The sequence below is a fragment of the Gracilinanus agilis genome, chromosome 4 (genome assembly GCF_016433145.1).
Source record: "Gracilinanus agilis isolate LMUSP501 chromosome 4, AgileGrace, whole genome shotgun sequence".
In the NCBI taxonomy this organism is placed as follows: domain Eukaryota; kingdom Metazoa; phylum Chordata; class Mammalia; order Didelphimorphia; family Didelphidae; genus Gracilinanus; species Gracilinanus agilis.
Window position 1 is genome coordinate 250,386,510 of NC_058133.1, and position 17,579 is coordinate 250,404,088.

The window sequence follows — 17,579 nt, forward strand, 5'->3', positions numbered from 1 at the left end:
TGTGGGAAGGAGCTGCCCAGGCAGCAGCTGCAGGGCTGGCCCTGGGGTCAGGTTGGGTCAGATGGTTAATGGGAGTGTGTCTGGCATCCCACGTAGGGAAGATGGAAGAGGATGAAAATGGGGGAAGGTGTAAAGAGAACCCTATGCGCTCCCTTTACTGGGCATGACACGTGGCATTGTGCCCACCAGCAAAGGACAGCAATGTTTTATTTATTGAATGAGTGAATGAATATAACTGGAAGAGGTCCTTCATAAAAACAAGGCAAGCCGGCTCTTCTGGAAAACGAAGGGGTCGACTATGGGATTATCCATCTCTACAATCTTTTTCCAGTTTTGACATCCAGTGATTTTAAGAAGTATGCCTAGAAAGGGTTGTAGGGATGAGAATCCATCTATGGGATCAAATTGTATGTAAAGCACTTTGCAGGCTGCAGTGCACAATGAGGCATAATGAATAGAACATTGTGTTTGGGCAGAGAACTGAAGTTAATAAGATTCAGGGATAAATAAAATAGTTGGGTTTAGTAGGTAAGAACAAGGGAGATAGTTGGGTTGAAGAAGGTTGAGGAATTGAGTTAGGAAGCACATGGTGCACTGGGAGAAATGATACTTTTATTTGATACATATATTCAGGCTGAATTATAGATAAACAGAAAAAAAGAGTTTTTCAGGGAAGAGCTCTGGAACCCAGACAAGTCTTAAGACTATGGTGTGAGGTCCACTCAGTGGTCTTCAGGTGTCAGGCAAAACCTGGTTTAAGAATATGGATGGTACATCATGCCAGAAGAACAAGAGAGACAGTAGGGGGCAATTGGATTGCTCAGTGAATTGAGAGCCAGGTATAGATACCAGAAGTCCTAGGTTCAAATCTAGCCTCAGACACTTCCTAACTGTATGACCCTGTGCAAGTCACTTAACCCTCATTGCCTAGCCCTTACCACTCTTCTGCCTTGGCACCAATACACAGTATTGATTCTAAGATGGAAGGTAAGGGTTAAAAAAAAAGTAAAAATTACCTAAAGCTAGGATTGCAATATTGAAAGATAAAAGGGGAATACTACTTAGTTCTGTGTAACCTTGAGTGGGTTACCTTGTGTTTGGATTTAAGTTTCTTCATTTGTAAAATTTTACAGCTTTAAAATCTATAATTCTCTGACATTATCCAAGTGTATTATGCAAATAGGTCTTAGGATTTAGACATCTGATTCAGTTCTTTCATTTTACAACTGAAAAAACATATACAAAGGGTGTGACTGCTTAATAAATGCATTTACAATAAAGATGATGAAATATGGAGTAGAAAAATGAGGCATTATAGAATGTATAAAAATAGACTGAAGTAAGGAATTTTGAAATATGGGATACTGGGAATATATTTAATATTTTAGCATTGTGGAGTTAAAATGAGCTGAGAAGCAATGTCTCTAACTTGCCACTAGATGGTACTGCTATTATGGAAGAATTCCAGTAGTATATGATAGGTTGGAAAGTAAGTTGCCCTAAAGAATTGGGGTTCAGATGGTGATAAGGAGAAAAATCAGGTCTTTTATCCTTCAACCCTAAGTTTGTCTGTTGGAGTGGGGAGAAAAGAATGAAGAATAGAAGGAAAAGGGAAAAGAGAATTATGTCAAAACCAGGAAATAGTCTGTGTTCTAAAGTACCAGCTTCTGCCCAGTCTACCCTTTGGCTGTCTCTAGCATGTATATGTCCACCCCTTTTCTCTATGCTCAAAGTTTCACCAAACCCAAGAAAGTACCATGGGGAGTAAGATCAAGTTTGGCTCCTGCCCGAGGAACTATGAGATTCAAAATGTCCCCTTGGTATAGCTGGAATACACCTGAGATGGGAGAAAGCAGAAGAGACAATATTTCAGAGAATCACATATCCCTTTCAAGCGCCCAGTTAACCTGTTATCACATCCCTCTTCCTTAGTCCTTGGCTCTCTACATGCCTTTTTTTTTTATTTATTTTTTTTATTTTTAAACCCTTAACTTCTGTGTATTAGTTCCTTGGTGGAAGAGTGGTAAGGGTAGGCAATGGGGGTCAAGTGACTTGCCCAAGGTCACACAGCTGGGAAGTATCTGAGGTCAGATTTGAACCTAGGACCTCCCATCTCTAGGCCTGGCTCTCAATCCACTGAGCTACCCAGCTGCCCCCTCTACATGCCTTTTTAAGTCATCTCTCACGACCTAGTTGTCTTGCCCCTTTTTTCCCTATGTTTGTAGCAACTTTATTATAATCACCCCAATTCCTTACTTTTCCTTCACACACCCCAGATATCCCATTTTTCTATTGACAGTAGACTTCCCTCCTCCCCAAACCCCATCTAAGATCCATAAGTTTTGCCCTAGCTCACCCTTCTACACTTTCATCTTGCCTCCTCACCTGCAGTATAGCAGCTGTTATAGGCCTGGTGGAGTTCAGAGGGCATGCTACAGACACAGCGGGATAGGATCTCCCTTCCTTGGCCCTCTCGATAAACCACCTGACCCATGGTGAAAGTTACATCATGAAACAGCACCTAGCAGATAAGGGAATAGTAGGGAGACCAAAAGGGTCATTAAAGAGAGTAAGTAATACTTTGTAGTTTCAGTCACCCAAGAAGGAAAAGAGCTATATCTGTTACTGTGATAAGGAGGTAGAAAAGAAAAGCCATATATATATATAGTCTAATCCCAAGGAAACAAAGAACTCTCAGGAATATGATGCAGAATATGTGACTTTATAAGGCCTTGGCATTTATTCCTTTAGGGCAGAGATTAAACTGATACATTTAAGGGAGTGGATTAGTGAATTTAGATGAGAAAAAAATTACATCTTTATTTCAACATAATTGGTTTCTTTTGTAATCCTATGTATTGAAACCATTCTGAGAAAGGGTTCTGGGGGCTTCACAAAACTGTCAAAGAGGTACATGACCCAAAAAAAGGTTAAGAACCCCTGCTATGGGATCAGAGTATCTCAGAGTCTACCTGGCTGTACAGGAGATACATTCCAGTCTCCCGGACTCCAACAACATGTCCTTGTGGTTCCAGACCTCCACCATGCCTCAGTGCGGGCTCCCACATTATCTCTGTCACATCAGAATCCTCTGGAGGTAAGGGGTGGTGTGGCTATCAGAAGGACTCCTCACTCAGTACCCTGAGATTTAATTCTAAGGCCCATCCCATAGTTTCCAACTCCCCTTGTGGATCCATGGATCCATCCCCTAGACCCCAGTTTTCCCTGCTTCTTCAAGCCATCATCCAGAATGACACTCACCTCTGGAGGTACTGTTAATGGGAATAAGGTGCAGAACTGAACGTTTCCCTAAGAGAGAAAATGGGGTGCTTTCAGCTCTTTCCCCTATTCCTCTTTGCCCTGAACTCTAGAGCCCCACTCCTCCTCAACCTTAAAATGGGGGGCCAGTCCCCATGGTCTTTGTTTCTTCCCCATGAGGTCTCACTCTTGTGCCGATGTTCTTGGATGATAACTGCTCTTTTCCTTCGAGATATTTCCTCATGCTTCAAAGCTTCCAGTTCATCAGTGTCCTGCTTATATAAAAATAATTCATTTTAAACTGAGTTCTATGAGTCCTATTCCATCAATTTTTACTTCCTCACCCCAAAGTAACCTACCCTTTGAACCGTATCTCCTACACTCCTTTTCTAGCCCCAAGTCTTCAGCTTGATGACTGCATTCCAGTATTTGCTAGAGTTGATAAGCATTTACCGAAAACCTGGACTTTCCCCCTGGCTACCAAACCAGAGTGCTTCCCCAATGCCCCACTTTAGGGCTAGGAGTTCAGGGTGTAATGGGCCATGAAAAGGCAGAGATTAACCAACTGCCAAATACACAGGAATTCATTCAATTCACCCCAGTCCCATTTTCCCAATGTTCATTTTTCCCTCACTCACCTGTTTCTGGGGGATCAGCAAGGGTTGCCTATGTCCCTTCTGGTGAGACCCTCCATTCCCTTTCAGCTGGGCCACCTCTCCCCTCAGGGCCTGGAGCTCTGCTTGCTGAGTTAGAAGTGCCACCACACAAGCTGCCACCCCTAGGGCTGTCCCCCAACTCAACCAAAGAGAAAACGAAAGTGCTGGGTCCTGCCTTGGACCCCCTATTTGCCCAGGGAGGGACCTGGGAGATAGCAAAGGAGACATGACTAGCCTGAGGACCCTTCCAGCAGCTGTGTATCACAACCAAGAGTGACTGAGTGAAGGGGGTTGGGAGGAGAGAGAGAAAGGAGGAAGAAAGTTACGTAAAGGAAAAGTAAAAGGGAACTTGAAAAAAAGAGGGAGGAGGAAAGGAGATATTGTCCTATTTCTCAGGTGCCCCCAAAGTTGGACCTTCTCCTAATCTTAAGATCTACCCTCCACCCCCTTCACAAGCCCAAGAGGAGAAAGAATGTGTTCCAGTCTCCCAGGCAAAGAAAGCATGGCTGCTGACACTTCACAGCTAACAGCAATACCCAGGGAGAACTGAACGGAGAAGGTGGGGGCAGTCCCAGAGTTGGGGGAGGGAGACTTAGAGAGTTTTGTGGATGGATGGAATCCCTTGTTTGAGCAATGGAAAAACAGCTTTTATGGGTCAGGGGAAGAGATTAGGTGGGGATAAATTTGCCACATGGATGAAGGGGGAGGGAGGTCAGGACTTGGAAGCAATAAATTGGCCTAAGCTCTGGGGTTATAGCTAGGACTGGGGTTTGTTGGAACATGGTCTGTTACTCCCAGTGCTGAACTTGGCAGGCAATTGACTTCCTGTTTCCAGAGAAAAGTTCTTACATGAAGTCACCAGAGAGAAACGACACTGAAATAGCACGGCCAAATTCTTCCCTCCGTGGACCAAGGTGATCAGTGTTCCTGAGGGCCCTCTTAGAGAATCTTGTTTACTGGTCTGAGTCCCCCCAACCCCACCCACTCTCTCCTATCTCTGTTCTGTCCCCCGAAAACTCAGTCATTTCTTCCTCTTCTCTTGGTGCCCACACCTGTTGCATGTACTGGAAGCTGCCAGGAGGAAAGGGCCCCAGCCCCACCTACCCAAGGGATTCCCCCTTCAGAAGGAAGCTGAGGCTTAAATAAAGCAAAGTTTTGTTGTACTATGGTCAGAGGACTAATTCTCTCTCGTAGTTTGGGTTTAGTGTAATGGAAAGTACTCTGGATTTAAAGTCACAAGACCTGAGTTCAAATCTTTTTCTCTGCCTTTTGCTTCCTGGGTGATTCTAGAAAGTCACTTTTCTTCCTGGCTTCTTTATAAAATAGAGGAATTGGCCTAGATGATCTATAACGTCCCTTTTACTTTTTTTTTTTAGACCCTTACCTTCTATCTTAGAATTGCTACTAAGGATCAGTTCCAAAGCAGAAGAGTGGTAAGAGCAAGGCTATTGGGATTAAGTGATTTGCCCAGGGTTACATACCTAGATTTGAACCCAAGGCCTCCAGTTTCTAGGCCTGGTCCTCTATCTACTGAGTCACCTAGCTGCCTCTTCCCTTCTCCTTCCCTTAAGTCCTATGATCCTCACTTCAGATAGCAGGTTTCTGTTCCTGGGATTTAGAACTACCTAATTCCTCCTCCAACCTTTCTAACCTTCAGGAACCTATATGTCCTACCCTCCAACCATTCTCCCTCCTCCCTCCAAAGTACCCACTTTTCTTCCAACACTTACTCCCTTCAAGTACTACTCTGGTCCCTAAATCTCCCCTCCAACCCCTACCCTGTCATAAAGATAGACTGTCACTTTACCTTTTTAATAGCCATTACCAACAATTCATTTCAATAATAATAAAAATAGCTTTTTTAAAATCCACAGGAATTTTAGCAGGGAAGAGAATAATCTTTATCTTCTACCCCTCAATTTTGGAACCCACCCTACCTCCCCACAACTCTCCTTAGCTCCCCCCACCACCTCAGTCCTCTGCTTTTCAGGTCCAATACCCCATGTGGAGAAGTAGGTACTTCCAAGGCCTCATCCAAGCATTTAGGCTTTACCAAACACTTTTTTTTTTAGCAAGGAAAGCCAAGCAGGATAAAAGTTTGAGGGATCCAGGATTGGAACTGAGCAGTAGGAGTATAAGATAGGGATTGGGGTGCAGTTAGGTAGGTAGGAAACTGAGGACCAGAACTGAGCAGTAGGAGTATGGAAAGGAAGGTTTGGTCATGGAGAAAGGGAAGGATGGTCATGGAGAGAGAGGAAAGCCAGGAGAGATCAAATGTGGTAGGACAAATGTTAGGAGGGCTTTTAGGACAAAAATGGGAATACTTATAAGCAGATAAGAGCAAATTAATTCTTGATAGCCTGGAAAAGGGAGGGGCTGAGATATAAGAAGTTAGGGTTAGAAGGAGCAGTGCTGTGAGGAATTGGGGGAGGGAAAGACAAAGTTGTAGGGCCTGATAAAAGGGAGGAACAACATTATTATGGGAAGGAGTGAGAAGAGGGATAGACAGAGCTTTGTCTGGAGTCTAAGAAAGCAGTCTTGGGGTCAAGGAGCATCACTACACTTGGAAGAGTCCAAAATAGGTAAGGAAGGGAGCAGCCTTGAGGTGTGCGCAGGGAAGAGTTCGAATCTTCAGGGAGACTCCTGGTCGTAGAGGCAGTAGCCCTGACACCTGGCAGAGCCTGAGTTGGGTGCCTGGGGAACTGGCTGCTGTGGCTGAGAACTCCTCCAGGCAGCGCAGAGTCAAGGAACCATCCACAAGCAAGTCCAGCTTCAGGTATACAGCCTTTCCCTCATCAAAGTGCACCTAGGATGGGAATATAAGAGGGCAAAAGTGCAGATGGAATCTACACCTTCGGCTTCCCATCAGCTCTTCCTCCACCTCGGAATCCTGGCAATTTGGACAGGTATCCTTCCCAGCCCTCCACTCTTTTGTCTTTGGCTTCTTCCTTTTCTCCCCTGCCCACTCTTTCCACCCAAAACCTTAAGTTTTGGTTCCCATCAGGGATCTCACCTGACAATACAGGTAGTAGAGGCCAGCTCTGATAACCGTAAATTCTGCACTCTTGGCATCATAACTCAGTGGATTGGTGCTGTTGATCTTGGCCTCCTCCCAGCCACTCACAGTTCCATCCTCACCTGAATAAAGACATATACTGGTGGGTTGTGCGGGGGGTGGGGGGGAGAAGATCTCTTCATAGGCCTTTCCATCTTTCTCTCATACTCCCAATTATAATTAAGAACCAATTACAATTAAGAAGAAGTTCATATATCCCACACAAAAATCTTCATCTTTGGAATCTCAAAAACATTCATGTTCTTTGTGGAACTTACTCTGTAGTGGGAAAGTTAAAAGATTTTGAGGAAAAAAACATTTGGGGAAAATGACAAATACCACTGTATCTGTAAGAACAAAATGCTATAATTTTAGTGCAAGATGGATATTTAGCAACAAAAAAGAATTGCTATAAATATGGCTAATTAAGGAAGGCTTCTTGAAGGATGTAAATTTTGAACTGGTCTTGAAGGAGAGGAAGGACAAGATATAGACTAGTAGAAAAAGAGGAGGAATTGGGATAATGAGCCATTCAATGGTAGGATCTCAAAGGGGGAACAGAAGTATTTTGATTGGATACCAATAGCAGTATTCATAGGTATTTATTGATCACTTACTGTGTGTTTCACTGTGCTGTGGATAATAGAAATGAAAGACATGGAAAAGTGCCCATGTATAAAAAAATACAGCTTTTTTCTTAGAAGCCCCAAACAAGAAATGAAGGGGATGTCCACTTATTAGGGGATGAATGACTAAACAAATCATGATACTTGATGGTATATTATTGTGCCATAAAAAATGATGAAATAAACTATTTCAGAGAAAACTGAGTCCTCTATGAACTGATGCTGAATAAAGAGATATCTAGAACAATAATTTGTATAAGGACAACAGCATTCTTAAAGAAATGAGCCAGTTTTGGTCATGTTGTGTTTGATATTACAGGATAACCAATTTGAAATGCCCAGTAGGCAGTTAGTAATATGGAATTGGAGCTCAAAAGAGAGACTAAGATTGGATATATAGATTTGCATAGAGTAATCAACATAGAGATGATAACTGAACCCATGAGAACTTCTAAGACTCCCAAGTGAGATAATATGGAGAGAATAAGAGGATCCAGGACAGAATTTTGTAGGACTCATATTATATTGTTAGTTGCTTGGACTTAGTTGAAGATCCTGCAGAGGAGTCTGAGGAGTGATTACTATAGGTTAGAAGACCAAGAAAGCACAGTACAATGAAAAAAACCCAGAGAGGAGACAGTATCCAGGAGGAAAAGGTGAACAATTATCAAATACTACAAAGAGGTCAAGAAGGATGAAGATTGATAAAAGGCCAGTGGATCTGTCAATAAAGGGATCATTGGTAACTTTTGAGAGAGAGCAATTTCAGTGAAATGATGAAGTCAGAAGCTAGATTGAGGAAGTCTTATAAGTGAAATGAGAAAAGCAGAAGCACAGAGTACAAACAGTTTTTTCACTGAGTTTAGGTGAGAATGAAAGGAAGGATAAAGCATAATAGTTAACAAGGATAGTAGGATAGATCAAGGTTTTTTGTTTTTTTTTAATCCTTATCTTTCATCTTGTAATCAATACTAAGTATTAGTTCCAAGGCAGAAGAGGAGTAGAGAATTGGCAATTGGGAAGAAGTGAATTGCCCAGGGTCACACAGGTAGGAAGTGTTTGAAGCCATATTTGAAGCCAGGACCTTTCATCTCTAGGCCTCGCTCTCAATCTGTTGAGCCACCAAGCTGTCCCCAACAGTTTTTTAAGGATGGGGTAGACAGGCATGTTTGGAGGTAAAAGGGAAAGAGTCAGTAGATAAGGAGAGATTAAAGGTTAGAGAGAGAATGGAGCTAATAGTAGTGGTCATCCACTAGAGAAGACAGAAAGGGTGCATGTAGAGGGATTGGAACTGGTTAGGAGGGAAGAGACAATGGTGAGTGATGTCAGAGGGATGTGAAATGAAATGGAGAGTTTTCTTGGTGAAGTATGAGTTTTGAGGTCTTCAGCTGAAAAGATTTGAGATAGGGATGCTGTGGGGAGCTCCAAGAGATCTTTCTTTATCAAGAAAGTTTCAAACAGCCAGTGTGGGAAGTGGGATAGAGAAATGATTAGGAAGGAGTAAGATTACTTTGCTACAATGAGAGCCCAGTAGGAATCAAATGATATAAATTTCTGGTATACTCAATCAGTGTAGTTTCATGACTTTTTTTAATTTAAAAAACTCTTACTTTCTGTTTTAGACTAAATACTGAACCACTTTGCTGTCCTATTTCATGACTTTTTAAAACAGTATATGACTAAAAGCAAAGGAGGCAGAGTTAGAAGTAATCCAAAGTTGGGATTTAGCAAGGCATGACAGAGTACAGGATAAAGAGGCTAGGGATTTAAGAAAAGAGGATATGTAAAGTTGAACTGGATCACCAAGGGATTGAAATTGGGAAGATCATAGACAATGTAGGGATGAAGGCCTGAGAGAATAAGAAAGGGTGGAAGCATTAGAGGTCCTGGTAAGGATGAATAAAATGGTTAGTAGTTATGAAGCATAAGGAGAGCTAGAATGATTTTTTAAAAAGAATACATGAATATGGAAGTGGAACATTTGTGGGTAATGGCAAGATCAAGGATATGTAGGGCAACTGAGGTGGAATAAAGTAGGTCATGGGAACTGAATAGAACAAGGAACTAGGAACTAGTGAAATGAGGAACTCCATCCAACTACCTAGGCAGGTGTTAAAGTACACAATGGATAGAACCCCGGACCTGGAGTCAGGAAGACCTGAGTTTGAATTTATTTTCAGATACTTACTAGTTGTGTGACCCTTGGGCAAGTCATTTAACCTCTGTCTGCCTCAGTTTTCTCATCTGAAAAATAGCACCTGTCTCCCAAGATTGTTACAATGCTAAAATAAAATAATATTTATAAATAAAGCATTTGACAGGGAAATTAAGTTATTTGAGATAAAGTCAATGTTTATGTTGGAGTTTCCTAGTATGAGGACCTAGAGGAGCTGGGACTTGGGTTGGGCCTTGAAGGATAGGTGAGAGGGAGGGGAGGGTAAGGAGGACAACCTAGAAAAGGAAAAAACATGAGAAAAAGCTTAATATTGGTAGTAAGAATGGTATATAAAGAGTAGCCTAAAAGATCTACCAAGCTGGAACAATGGGCTCATGAGAAATCACTATGGATTCATAAGTGACATAATGGTCATTGTATATAAAGAAAGTTATTCTAATAATTGTATGTTTTGTTTTGTTTTCTTTTTAAACCTTTACCTTCTGTGTTGGAATCAATTCATAGTATTGGTTCCAAGGCAGAAGAGTGGTAAGGGCTAGGTAATGGGGGTTAAGTGACTTGTCCAGGGTCACACAGCTAGGAAGTATCTAGGATCTCCTGTCACTAGGCCTGGCTCTCAATCCATTGAGCCTTCTAACTGCCCTCATTAATTGTATGTTTTCAAGAGGCAGATCACTTCAGCAAATCATACTGTCATGAACATCTTTGTAACAGTACTCAATACAGCAATTTTTATTTAAAACTTTGTGTAAAGGCTGGGGCCTAGTAGATAGAGCCATAAACTTGAAGTCAGAAGAAATGAGTTCAAATTTCCAGAGTTCTACCCTTTCCTTAATAAATGTGAGCAAACGACTTAACTTCCAGAGCCTCAAGTTCTTCATCGATAAATTGTAGTGCTTACCTCAAGGTTTTTGAGAGTCAAATTGAAGTTATAGAGGCAAAGTACTTTGTAAATCTTTTTTTTTTTTTTTTAACCCTTACCTTCTGCCTTAGAATCAATATTGATTCTAAGGCAGGAGAGTAATAAGGGCTAGGCAATGGGGGTCAAGTGATTTGCCCAGGGTCTGTTGTCACACAGCTAGGAAGTGTCTGAGGCCCAAATTTCAACCCAGGACCTCTTGTCTCTAGGTTTGATTCTCAATCCACTGAGCCACCTAGCTGCCCCCACGTTGTAAATATTAAGGTGCTATATGTTTGTTATTATTGTTGTTCAGTCATTTTCAGTCATATCTGACTCTTCATGACTATTTGGGGTTTTCTTGGCAAAAGTATTGGAATGGTTTGCCATTTCCTTCTTCAGCTCATTTTATAGATGAAGAAACTGAGGCTAACAGGATTAAGTAGCTTGCCCAGAATCACACATCAAGTAAAAGTCTAGGGTCAGATTTTAATTGAGGAAGATTCCTTACTCCAGACCTGGCACTCTCTCTGCTGCCACCACCCAGTTGCCCCATTGTTATTATTACTAATATATATCATTGGCCATCCCCTCCAGTACCTGCCATTTCTTTCATGCCCCTCAACACCCTGGGCCTGTAGGAGGAATTGATCTTTTTTATAGCTCGTCATTGCCACTTCCATGCCTTTCTTTTGCCACCACCACTCAGCAACTTCTCCTTTGAAGTTCATGCCTTCCATCTCTTATCATTCCTTGTTCCAATAATTGATAATCTGTCTCCAGGACATTCTCCTTTCTTTCTCAAGAATTTCAGTACCCAGTCTAGTCTTTCTCCCCACTTCAGACCTGGCTCTCAAACTTGGGGACTTTAATTATATACAGTGGTGTCCCCTTTAACATCTCAGTTTCATCTTATTTCATCACCTTTGTTAGCTCCCATTACCTGTATCATCACCTTAACCACCCACAAAGATGGCTACATTTTAGATTCCTTCTTGACTTTGAAATTCTTTTCTCTTATCCTAACCAGTTTTTCTATCTTCCATCCTGCTCCACTTCTTTAAAATCTGTTTTTCATACTTCTATGACCTTTTTATTTTTCATTTTCAGATGTGGTCTGTGGTTGACCAGCTTCAGGACACATTATTAGCTACTCTGGAATCCCTTGCCCCTTGGCCAGCTGCTGCTTAAACCTTACCACGCTCTACTCTTGGGTTACCTTTACTAATTATTCCAAACCTTCTCTTCTCTCCTTAAGCTCCCTATACTACTCCTTCATCTCTCTTAGCGGAAAACTTCTATTTTGCTGGGGGGGGGGGGGGGGGAAGAGAGATAATTTACCATGAGCCCTCTCTCTAACTTCACATTTCAGGGAATGATACTTTTTTTTTTAAACCCCTACTTTCCATCTTAGAATCAATACTGTGTATTGATTCCAAGGTAGAAGTACAGTAAGGTCTAGGCCCAGTGATAGGGCACCTTTTGGAACTTTTTAGGGTCCCTGTGTCATGCCACCCCCCCCAGACTTCCCTGCCCCCCCCCCAGCATTGGTATGCCATGCCTAGCTCGAACTGCAGGCACAGCACTTAGTTTTGCTCAGCCCTGCCCTTTCACCTTGGGATGGTAGAAGGAGGCTAGAATGCCCCACCCACTGCCTTCAGGGTTGGGGGGCCAGGCTCCCAGCAATCAAGCCAGGGTCCCAACATGCCCACAGAGAGGTCTCTGTGTGCCATCTTTGGCATGCATGCCATATATTCACCATCATGGGTCTAGGCAATAGGAGTTTAAGGGACTTGCCCAGGAAGTATCTGGGTTAAGATTTGAACCCAGGACCTCCTATCTTTGGGCCTGGCTATCAATCCACAGTCACCTAACTGCACATTCCCCCTCCAGGGAATGACTCTTGATGAAAATTCACCAAAGTGTCTTTCTTCTAGGGTGCCATCCTTAGACTCTGGGCTTAATTGGGCTTGGTCTCTGGGAGAGAGTGCTGATATTATCCCATAAATGCAAGGGATATGTGCTCTGCCTTCTTTTCAACTTGCTTCTTTGACCTGTCTACCCCAAGAAATCTGTAGAACTCCGGAGAGGAGAGATGGGAGTGTGTGTGTGGGTGGTGGAGATCCTATATCATTAAGTGCTAAATGGTGTAGTATAGATTATAAATATTTGCATGAAAAAAAGATCAATGTGACCTGAAGCAAACAGGAAAGACTTTATGGAAGACATAGAATTTGAGATAAACTTCAAATAATAGATGAGATTTCGCTAAATAGTAGTGAGCATGAGTTACCTGATTACAGGGAAGGATTTGTATTGGAAAATGGGGTTAGAAACAGGCAAAGGAGTTGACTACATTTATTCCCCACTTAATTTTTTTTTGGGGAAAAAACAAAACCAAAAAAACCAACATCAAAAGATCCAGAGGAAAGATGCTACAAAATGAAAGTGAGGTTTAAAAAAGTGGTTGGTAGGGATATATAGTATGGTTTGGAAGGTCAGCTCTGAGGAGGAGTAAGCCTCTTAATTGTAATAAATTAGGTGTGGGGCCTGGACTGGGGGTTTGGACAGTCCAGCAGGATGGACATAAATAAAAGAAAACACAACAGCTAACTAACTAGATATGGAGGGATAAGAAATCTTGAAAGGTGAAAGTCCCTTTTCTGACCATAGTTTCCTGCCTTTCTATTTCTCCTGTTTCCATACTCTCTCAAACTAGCCTTTTGTATTCACTTCAACTTCATTCTCTCACTGGCTTTTTTGGTTTTGTCCTTGACCTTTTCCTCTGTCCTGAAATCTCATGCATTGTTTTTTCCCTCAATAATTTTACTTTATTTTATTTTCAGTTCCAAATTTCCTCCCTTTCTCCTTTTCCCTCCAACCCATGAAGAAGACAAAACAAAAAAAAACAAAACAAAACAAACCCTTACAAATATGTATAGCCATGCAAAATAAATTCCCACATTAGCCTGTTTCCAAAAGTAGAAAAAGAAAGAGAAAATAGATTTTAATCTGCACTCTGAATCAGTTCTTTATCTGAATGGAGGTAGATAACATAAACCATTTAGAATTGTGGTTGGTCATTCTTTAGTCTCTCCCTAAACATACCCTCATCAGAGTTACAGTCTTTGGAGTTGACTATCTTTACAATATTGTTGTTACTTTGTAAATTGTTCTGGTTATGCTCACTTAACTTTGTATCAGTTTATAAAAGTCTTTCCAGTTTTTCTGAACCCATCCCTTTCACATTTCTTACGACACAATAATCTGATTCATTCTTATAGCTTTATGTATATAATTTATAAATATTTATCTCTAGTCCAACCTCATTTCTAAACTGCAAAAATGAATTTTCCAACTATCTACTATCCACGTGAGTGTCTAGCCAGCACCTCAAAATCAGTGTGTCTAGCATGATCTGATCTTCTCCCACAAACCTGACTTCTGACTTCTCTATTAGCACCACTCTTCTCCCAGTCACTAGTCAAAACCTTGGAGGCACCTTCTACCTATAGCCAATCAGTTTCTGAATTTTGAGAATAAAGGAAATATGGACAAGCAAAAGAGTTCCCTGCTTCCTTTTCAAGATTCAGTACTTAAACAACATTTTGGCAATTTTCCCCCCCTTCACTCTCCAGCCCCCTGCCATTCCTCCATCCTGTCCATTTCTAAGGCCATTCCCCTATTGCAAACTACATAGCCTGGCATTCAAGGCCTTCCACAAAGGAGTAGAGGCTAAGAGTTTAGGGGAATTGGGCAGAAAGCCAAAAACTGAAGGAGATTGATCTTGTATAGTTCAGCTCTTCAACCCAGGCCTGACCAGTTCTTATCCTGTTCACCAGCCCCTCTTCCCTGATCAGGGCACACTGTTCTTTTCTCTTGATACCTTCAAGAAACAGCATAGAAAGTAGAGTCCATCACTTACCAGCCTGAGCTCGATCCACCCCTGCTTTTGCACGAACTGCAAAACACAGAAATATTGTAACTTAAGGAGGAGAATTCTTGATTCTGTTTCCCCAATGCTATTACCAATTTAGGCAGGCCCACTGTTCATCTCACCTTCATAGTGGGCCGCATTCACTTTTCGAGCCCGAGCTCTTTGACTCTTCACAGCTAAAAATGAAAGAAAAGACAGATGATGTGCCAAGGCATTTTTTCTGGGTACCCACAGATCTGACTTACCCAGGTTCTACTATCTTTCCTGAATTCAGCCCTTTGCCCCCAGCCTGGGCAGCTCTTATCCTGTCCACCACAGTCAGTTCCCTGATCTGGACACACTATTCTTTTCTCTCTCTTTCTCCTACTACCTCTCTATCTTGTTCATAGTCAAGATCTGGTAAGAAGCAAGGATGGAATGGTGGGACACTCACCACGGGATAGTCGTGCTCCCCTCTTCAGGGCAGGAACTAGATTCTGACTTTGGGGAATCATTTGCTAAGGGAAGTAAGTGAAGATTTGAACCATAACCTTGGCCTATATAGCCCCAGCCCAACATCTAACAAAAGAGATACACAGGTTAAGAAAAACAGTATGAGAGAATCCTACAAAGTTTGTGTCTGAGAGAAGAGTATAAAGATGAGAGATAAAGCCAGGGACAAAATAGCAACAGAATTTCATAGCTATTGGGGAAAGTGAGACATCTTATCTAACCAGCTTATTTTGCAGATGAGCAAACTGAGACCAAGAAAGGGAGAATTAACTTCCTAAAGGTCATTCAGAAAGTGAGCTTGGGCTTAGAAACCAATGTTTTCCTTCAGCTGTTCCAACTTTAGGAAAGACTTAGTCTCTCACGGTTAAAAAATAAATAAAATGTGGCTTGAGGAAAAGAGTGTATAAGAAAGACTGAGTCCACTTCCAGGCTTTCCTGTCTTTCCAGGACCCCTAAATGTGTGCCTCTGAGGAATCCAGAAATGTGCCCTTAAGCCAGATTCAAGGCAGCAGAGACACTGAGAGAGAATGAGTCACAGAGACAGGCTAGAACAAATAAAGACACCCAAGGAGCTGCATCTCACACAAATAAACATACTCACCACCTCAGCCTCCTTCTCCTCCACCATCTCTTGCTGGGCTGGGACCTATAGAGAGGAACAGGGGAGGACATGACATGGGAAACACACCCGCTCCCCCCTCCACCTGATTCCTCACCCTTTGGCTCCTCACTTCCTGCCAACTAAAAGTTCTATGCCTCATTTTCCTCCTGTGTCTATTCCACCAGTTCTCTCTAGAATGCTTACTCTGGCTCTTCCAAGCACTCCTCTATTTCCAGAGCAAAGAGGATCTCACCTGGGAGAATGGGGATGCCCGGGTCCCCAAGCTGATAACCACTAGCAAGAGGCCGAGACAGGCAAGAGAGAGGCCCAGGGCCAGGACCAGGGTGGGTAGCAGGGCGGTGCCCAGCTCCCCCCTTCTCCCTTTCCGCCTCTGGCTCCTACGAGTGGCCATGGGGGTGGGGGGCTGTGCTTCACAGCCCCCCCCATAAGGACCGGAGGGAATGGGGGAGGGGGAAGTGGGAGGGAGCAGGCTGGAAAGAGGGAGGGGCAAGGGAAACGGGAGGGAGGAGGGGGATGAGGGACAGGAAGCGGACATGTGTTAAAAACGGAGTAAGATTGTTAGAGATTGCTTGTTTTTATGTGAAATAGAACTCAGTACATGGTTTGGGGGCTTTTTTCTTTTTTATCCCTGATTACAGAATGTATAAAATAATGATGAATATAAAACTTGAAGAGTACTTTTTGTGTTACTGTGAAAGCCATAGAGAGCATAAATCTGATTGGAGCATGTATAAAACAGTTTAATTTGTTTGTTAAACAGAAACAAGTATGTGTCAAACAGACATGAGAGGGTATGTTTGGGAAGTGGAATGATTAGTCTATGACTTTGAGATTCCCCCTGGAACTTATTCCCTCTGAGCAATTACTAATTTAAGGCTAACCATTAGGCAACTGTTTCCACTTCTGCTTATCTTTTCCCAGACCTGATTATTTTGCCTTGATGCCTCCATGATTACTTAGATTAACATGTGTTTGAATACTCTATGTCTTACATTCCAGTTTAGGGCTCAGCAAATACAGTTTGTGATCAGAACAATTCAATTCCTCAAACATTATGAAACTCCAACAAGGCACTGGATCAGGAGCCAGGATAAAAAGATGCCAAAAAGAACTCCACAATGCCTACCCTCCATCAAGTAGTGGGCGGGACCTTCTGCGTTTACAAAAAGAAGTATGATACACTTTACAATGTCTTGGTGGCAAAGAAGGATTGATTGCACTGGGAAGTGCCTTGGAGAAAGGAGTCATCACCATCATAATAGCTGGAATTCATTAAGCCCTTAAATATGTTGGCTCATTTGATCTCCCAAGAACTCAGGGAGGTAGTTGCTAATATTCTCTCCATTTTATAGAAGAGGAAACTGAGGCAAACAGAGGTCTTCCTAACTTGGTCCACTTGCTCTATCCAGGCTCCACTTAGCTTCCAGAATAATATACCAGGCATTGGGACAGGCCATCTATTTGAGTGTACAAGGGCTGAAAAGGGGCAAGATGAAATTGAGGAACAGTTAGCTAGTAAGTCATTATGACTGCCTAGGGACAGTATTAAAGACATAAAATAAGGATAGGTTGGAACAACATTATAGAGGGCTTTCAGGGTGTATTTTGTCCTGATATGGTAACAGGCAACCACTGAAGTTTTGGGGCAGAGTGGTGACATAATTAGAAATGTAAAGAAGTTGGAGGCTCACCTGGGATGGAAAGGAGAGAAAGAGACAGTCAGAGACAGAGACAGAGCTCCTTAACTGCAGATGGGAATGACTGTGGAGCCAAGGCAAAGACTCAATTATGTGGGTAGAGGTCATTCAATTGTCCTCTTATCAAGGCTGATTCTCAGAAAAGCAGAAGAGAGACAACCA

The 17,579-nt window shown here is 42.4% G+C and overlaps 2 protein-coding genes across 7 annotated transcripts; both read right to left on the reverse strand.

The window, feature by feature from the left end:
• Positions 1 to 594: 594 nt before the first annotated feature.
• On the reverse strand, positions 595 to 4,855 carry TNFSF13 (TNF superfamily member 13). 6 transcript variants are annotated; one of them, XM_044673234.1, is made up of 7 exons: positions 3,897 to 4,855; positions 3,391 to 3,533; positions 3,262 to 3,272; positions 2,973 to 3,091; positions 2,386 to 2,521; positions 1,757 to 1,837; positions 595 to 750 (listed from the first exon to the last, which is right to left on the reverse strand). In XM_044673234.1, the coding sequence occupies exons 1-7, from the start codon at positions 4,140 to 4,142 to the stop codon at positions 740 to 742; spliced, it is 747 nt and encodes a 248-aa protein (XP_044529169.1). In that variant the 5' UTR covers positions 4,143 to 4,855; the 3' UTR covers positions 595 to 739. The 6 variants fall into 6 exon arrangements, with proteins under 6 accessions (XP_044529169.1, XP_044529174.1, XP_044529170.1 ...); XM_044673239.1 differs by lacking the exon at positions 3,897 to 4,855 and adding an exon at positions 3,618 to 3,692 and having other exon boundaries at positions 2,973 to 3,113; positions 3,262 to 3,309; positions 3,446 to 3,533; XM_044673235.1 differs by lacking the exon at positions 595 to 750 and having other exon boundaries at positions 956 to 1,837; positions 3,262 to 3,309; positions 3,446 to 3,530.
• Positions 4,856 to 5,438: 583 nt separating this feature from the next.
• Positions 5,439 to 16,111, reverse strand: TNFSF12 (TNF superfamily member 12). The gene is made up of 7 exons (XM_044673240.1): positions 15,953 to 16,111; positions 15,700 to 15,744; positions 15,040 to 15,103; positions 14,729 to 14,782; positions 14,595 to 14,654; positions 6,928 to 7,052; positions 5,439 to 6,720 (listed from the first exon to the last, which is right to left on the reverse strand). Exons 1-7 carry the CDS (start codon positions 16,109 to 16,111, stop codon positions 6,472 to 6,474), a joined length of 756 nt encoding a protein of 251 aa, XP_044529175.1. The 3' UTR covers positions 5,439 to 6,471.
• Between the last annotated feature and the right edge of the window lie 1,468 nt (positions 16,112 to 17,579).

Bases quoted from the DNA above. Each gene is read 5' to 3' on its own strand.
- TNFSF13 (XM_044673234.1), bottom strand. From the start codon at position 4,142: ATGTCTCCTTTGCTATCTCCCAGGTCCCTCCCTGGGCAAATAGGGGGT. The intron at 3,534-3,896 runs GTGAGTGAGGGA...TTTTTATATAAG, and splicing joins TGCTGATCCCCCAGAAACAG to CAGGACACTGATGAACTGGA. The intron at 2,522-2,972 runs GTAGACTCTGAG...CTTATCTGCTAG, and splicing joins TGTATCTCCTGTACAGCCAG to GTGCTGTTTCATGATGTAAC.
- TNFSF12 (XM_044673240.1), bottom strand. From the start codon at position 16,111: ATGGCCACTCGTAGGAGCCAGAGGCGGAAAGGGAGAAGGGGGGAGCTG. The intron at 14,783-15,039 runs GTGAGTGTCCCA...TTTCATTTTTAG, and splicing joins GGGAGCACGACTATCCCGTG to CTGTGAAGAGTCAAAGAGCT. The intron at 6,721-6,927 runs GTGAGATCCCTG...TTCCCATCCTAG, and splicing joins TCTACTACCTGTATTGTCAG to GTGCACTTTGATGAGGGAAA.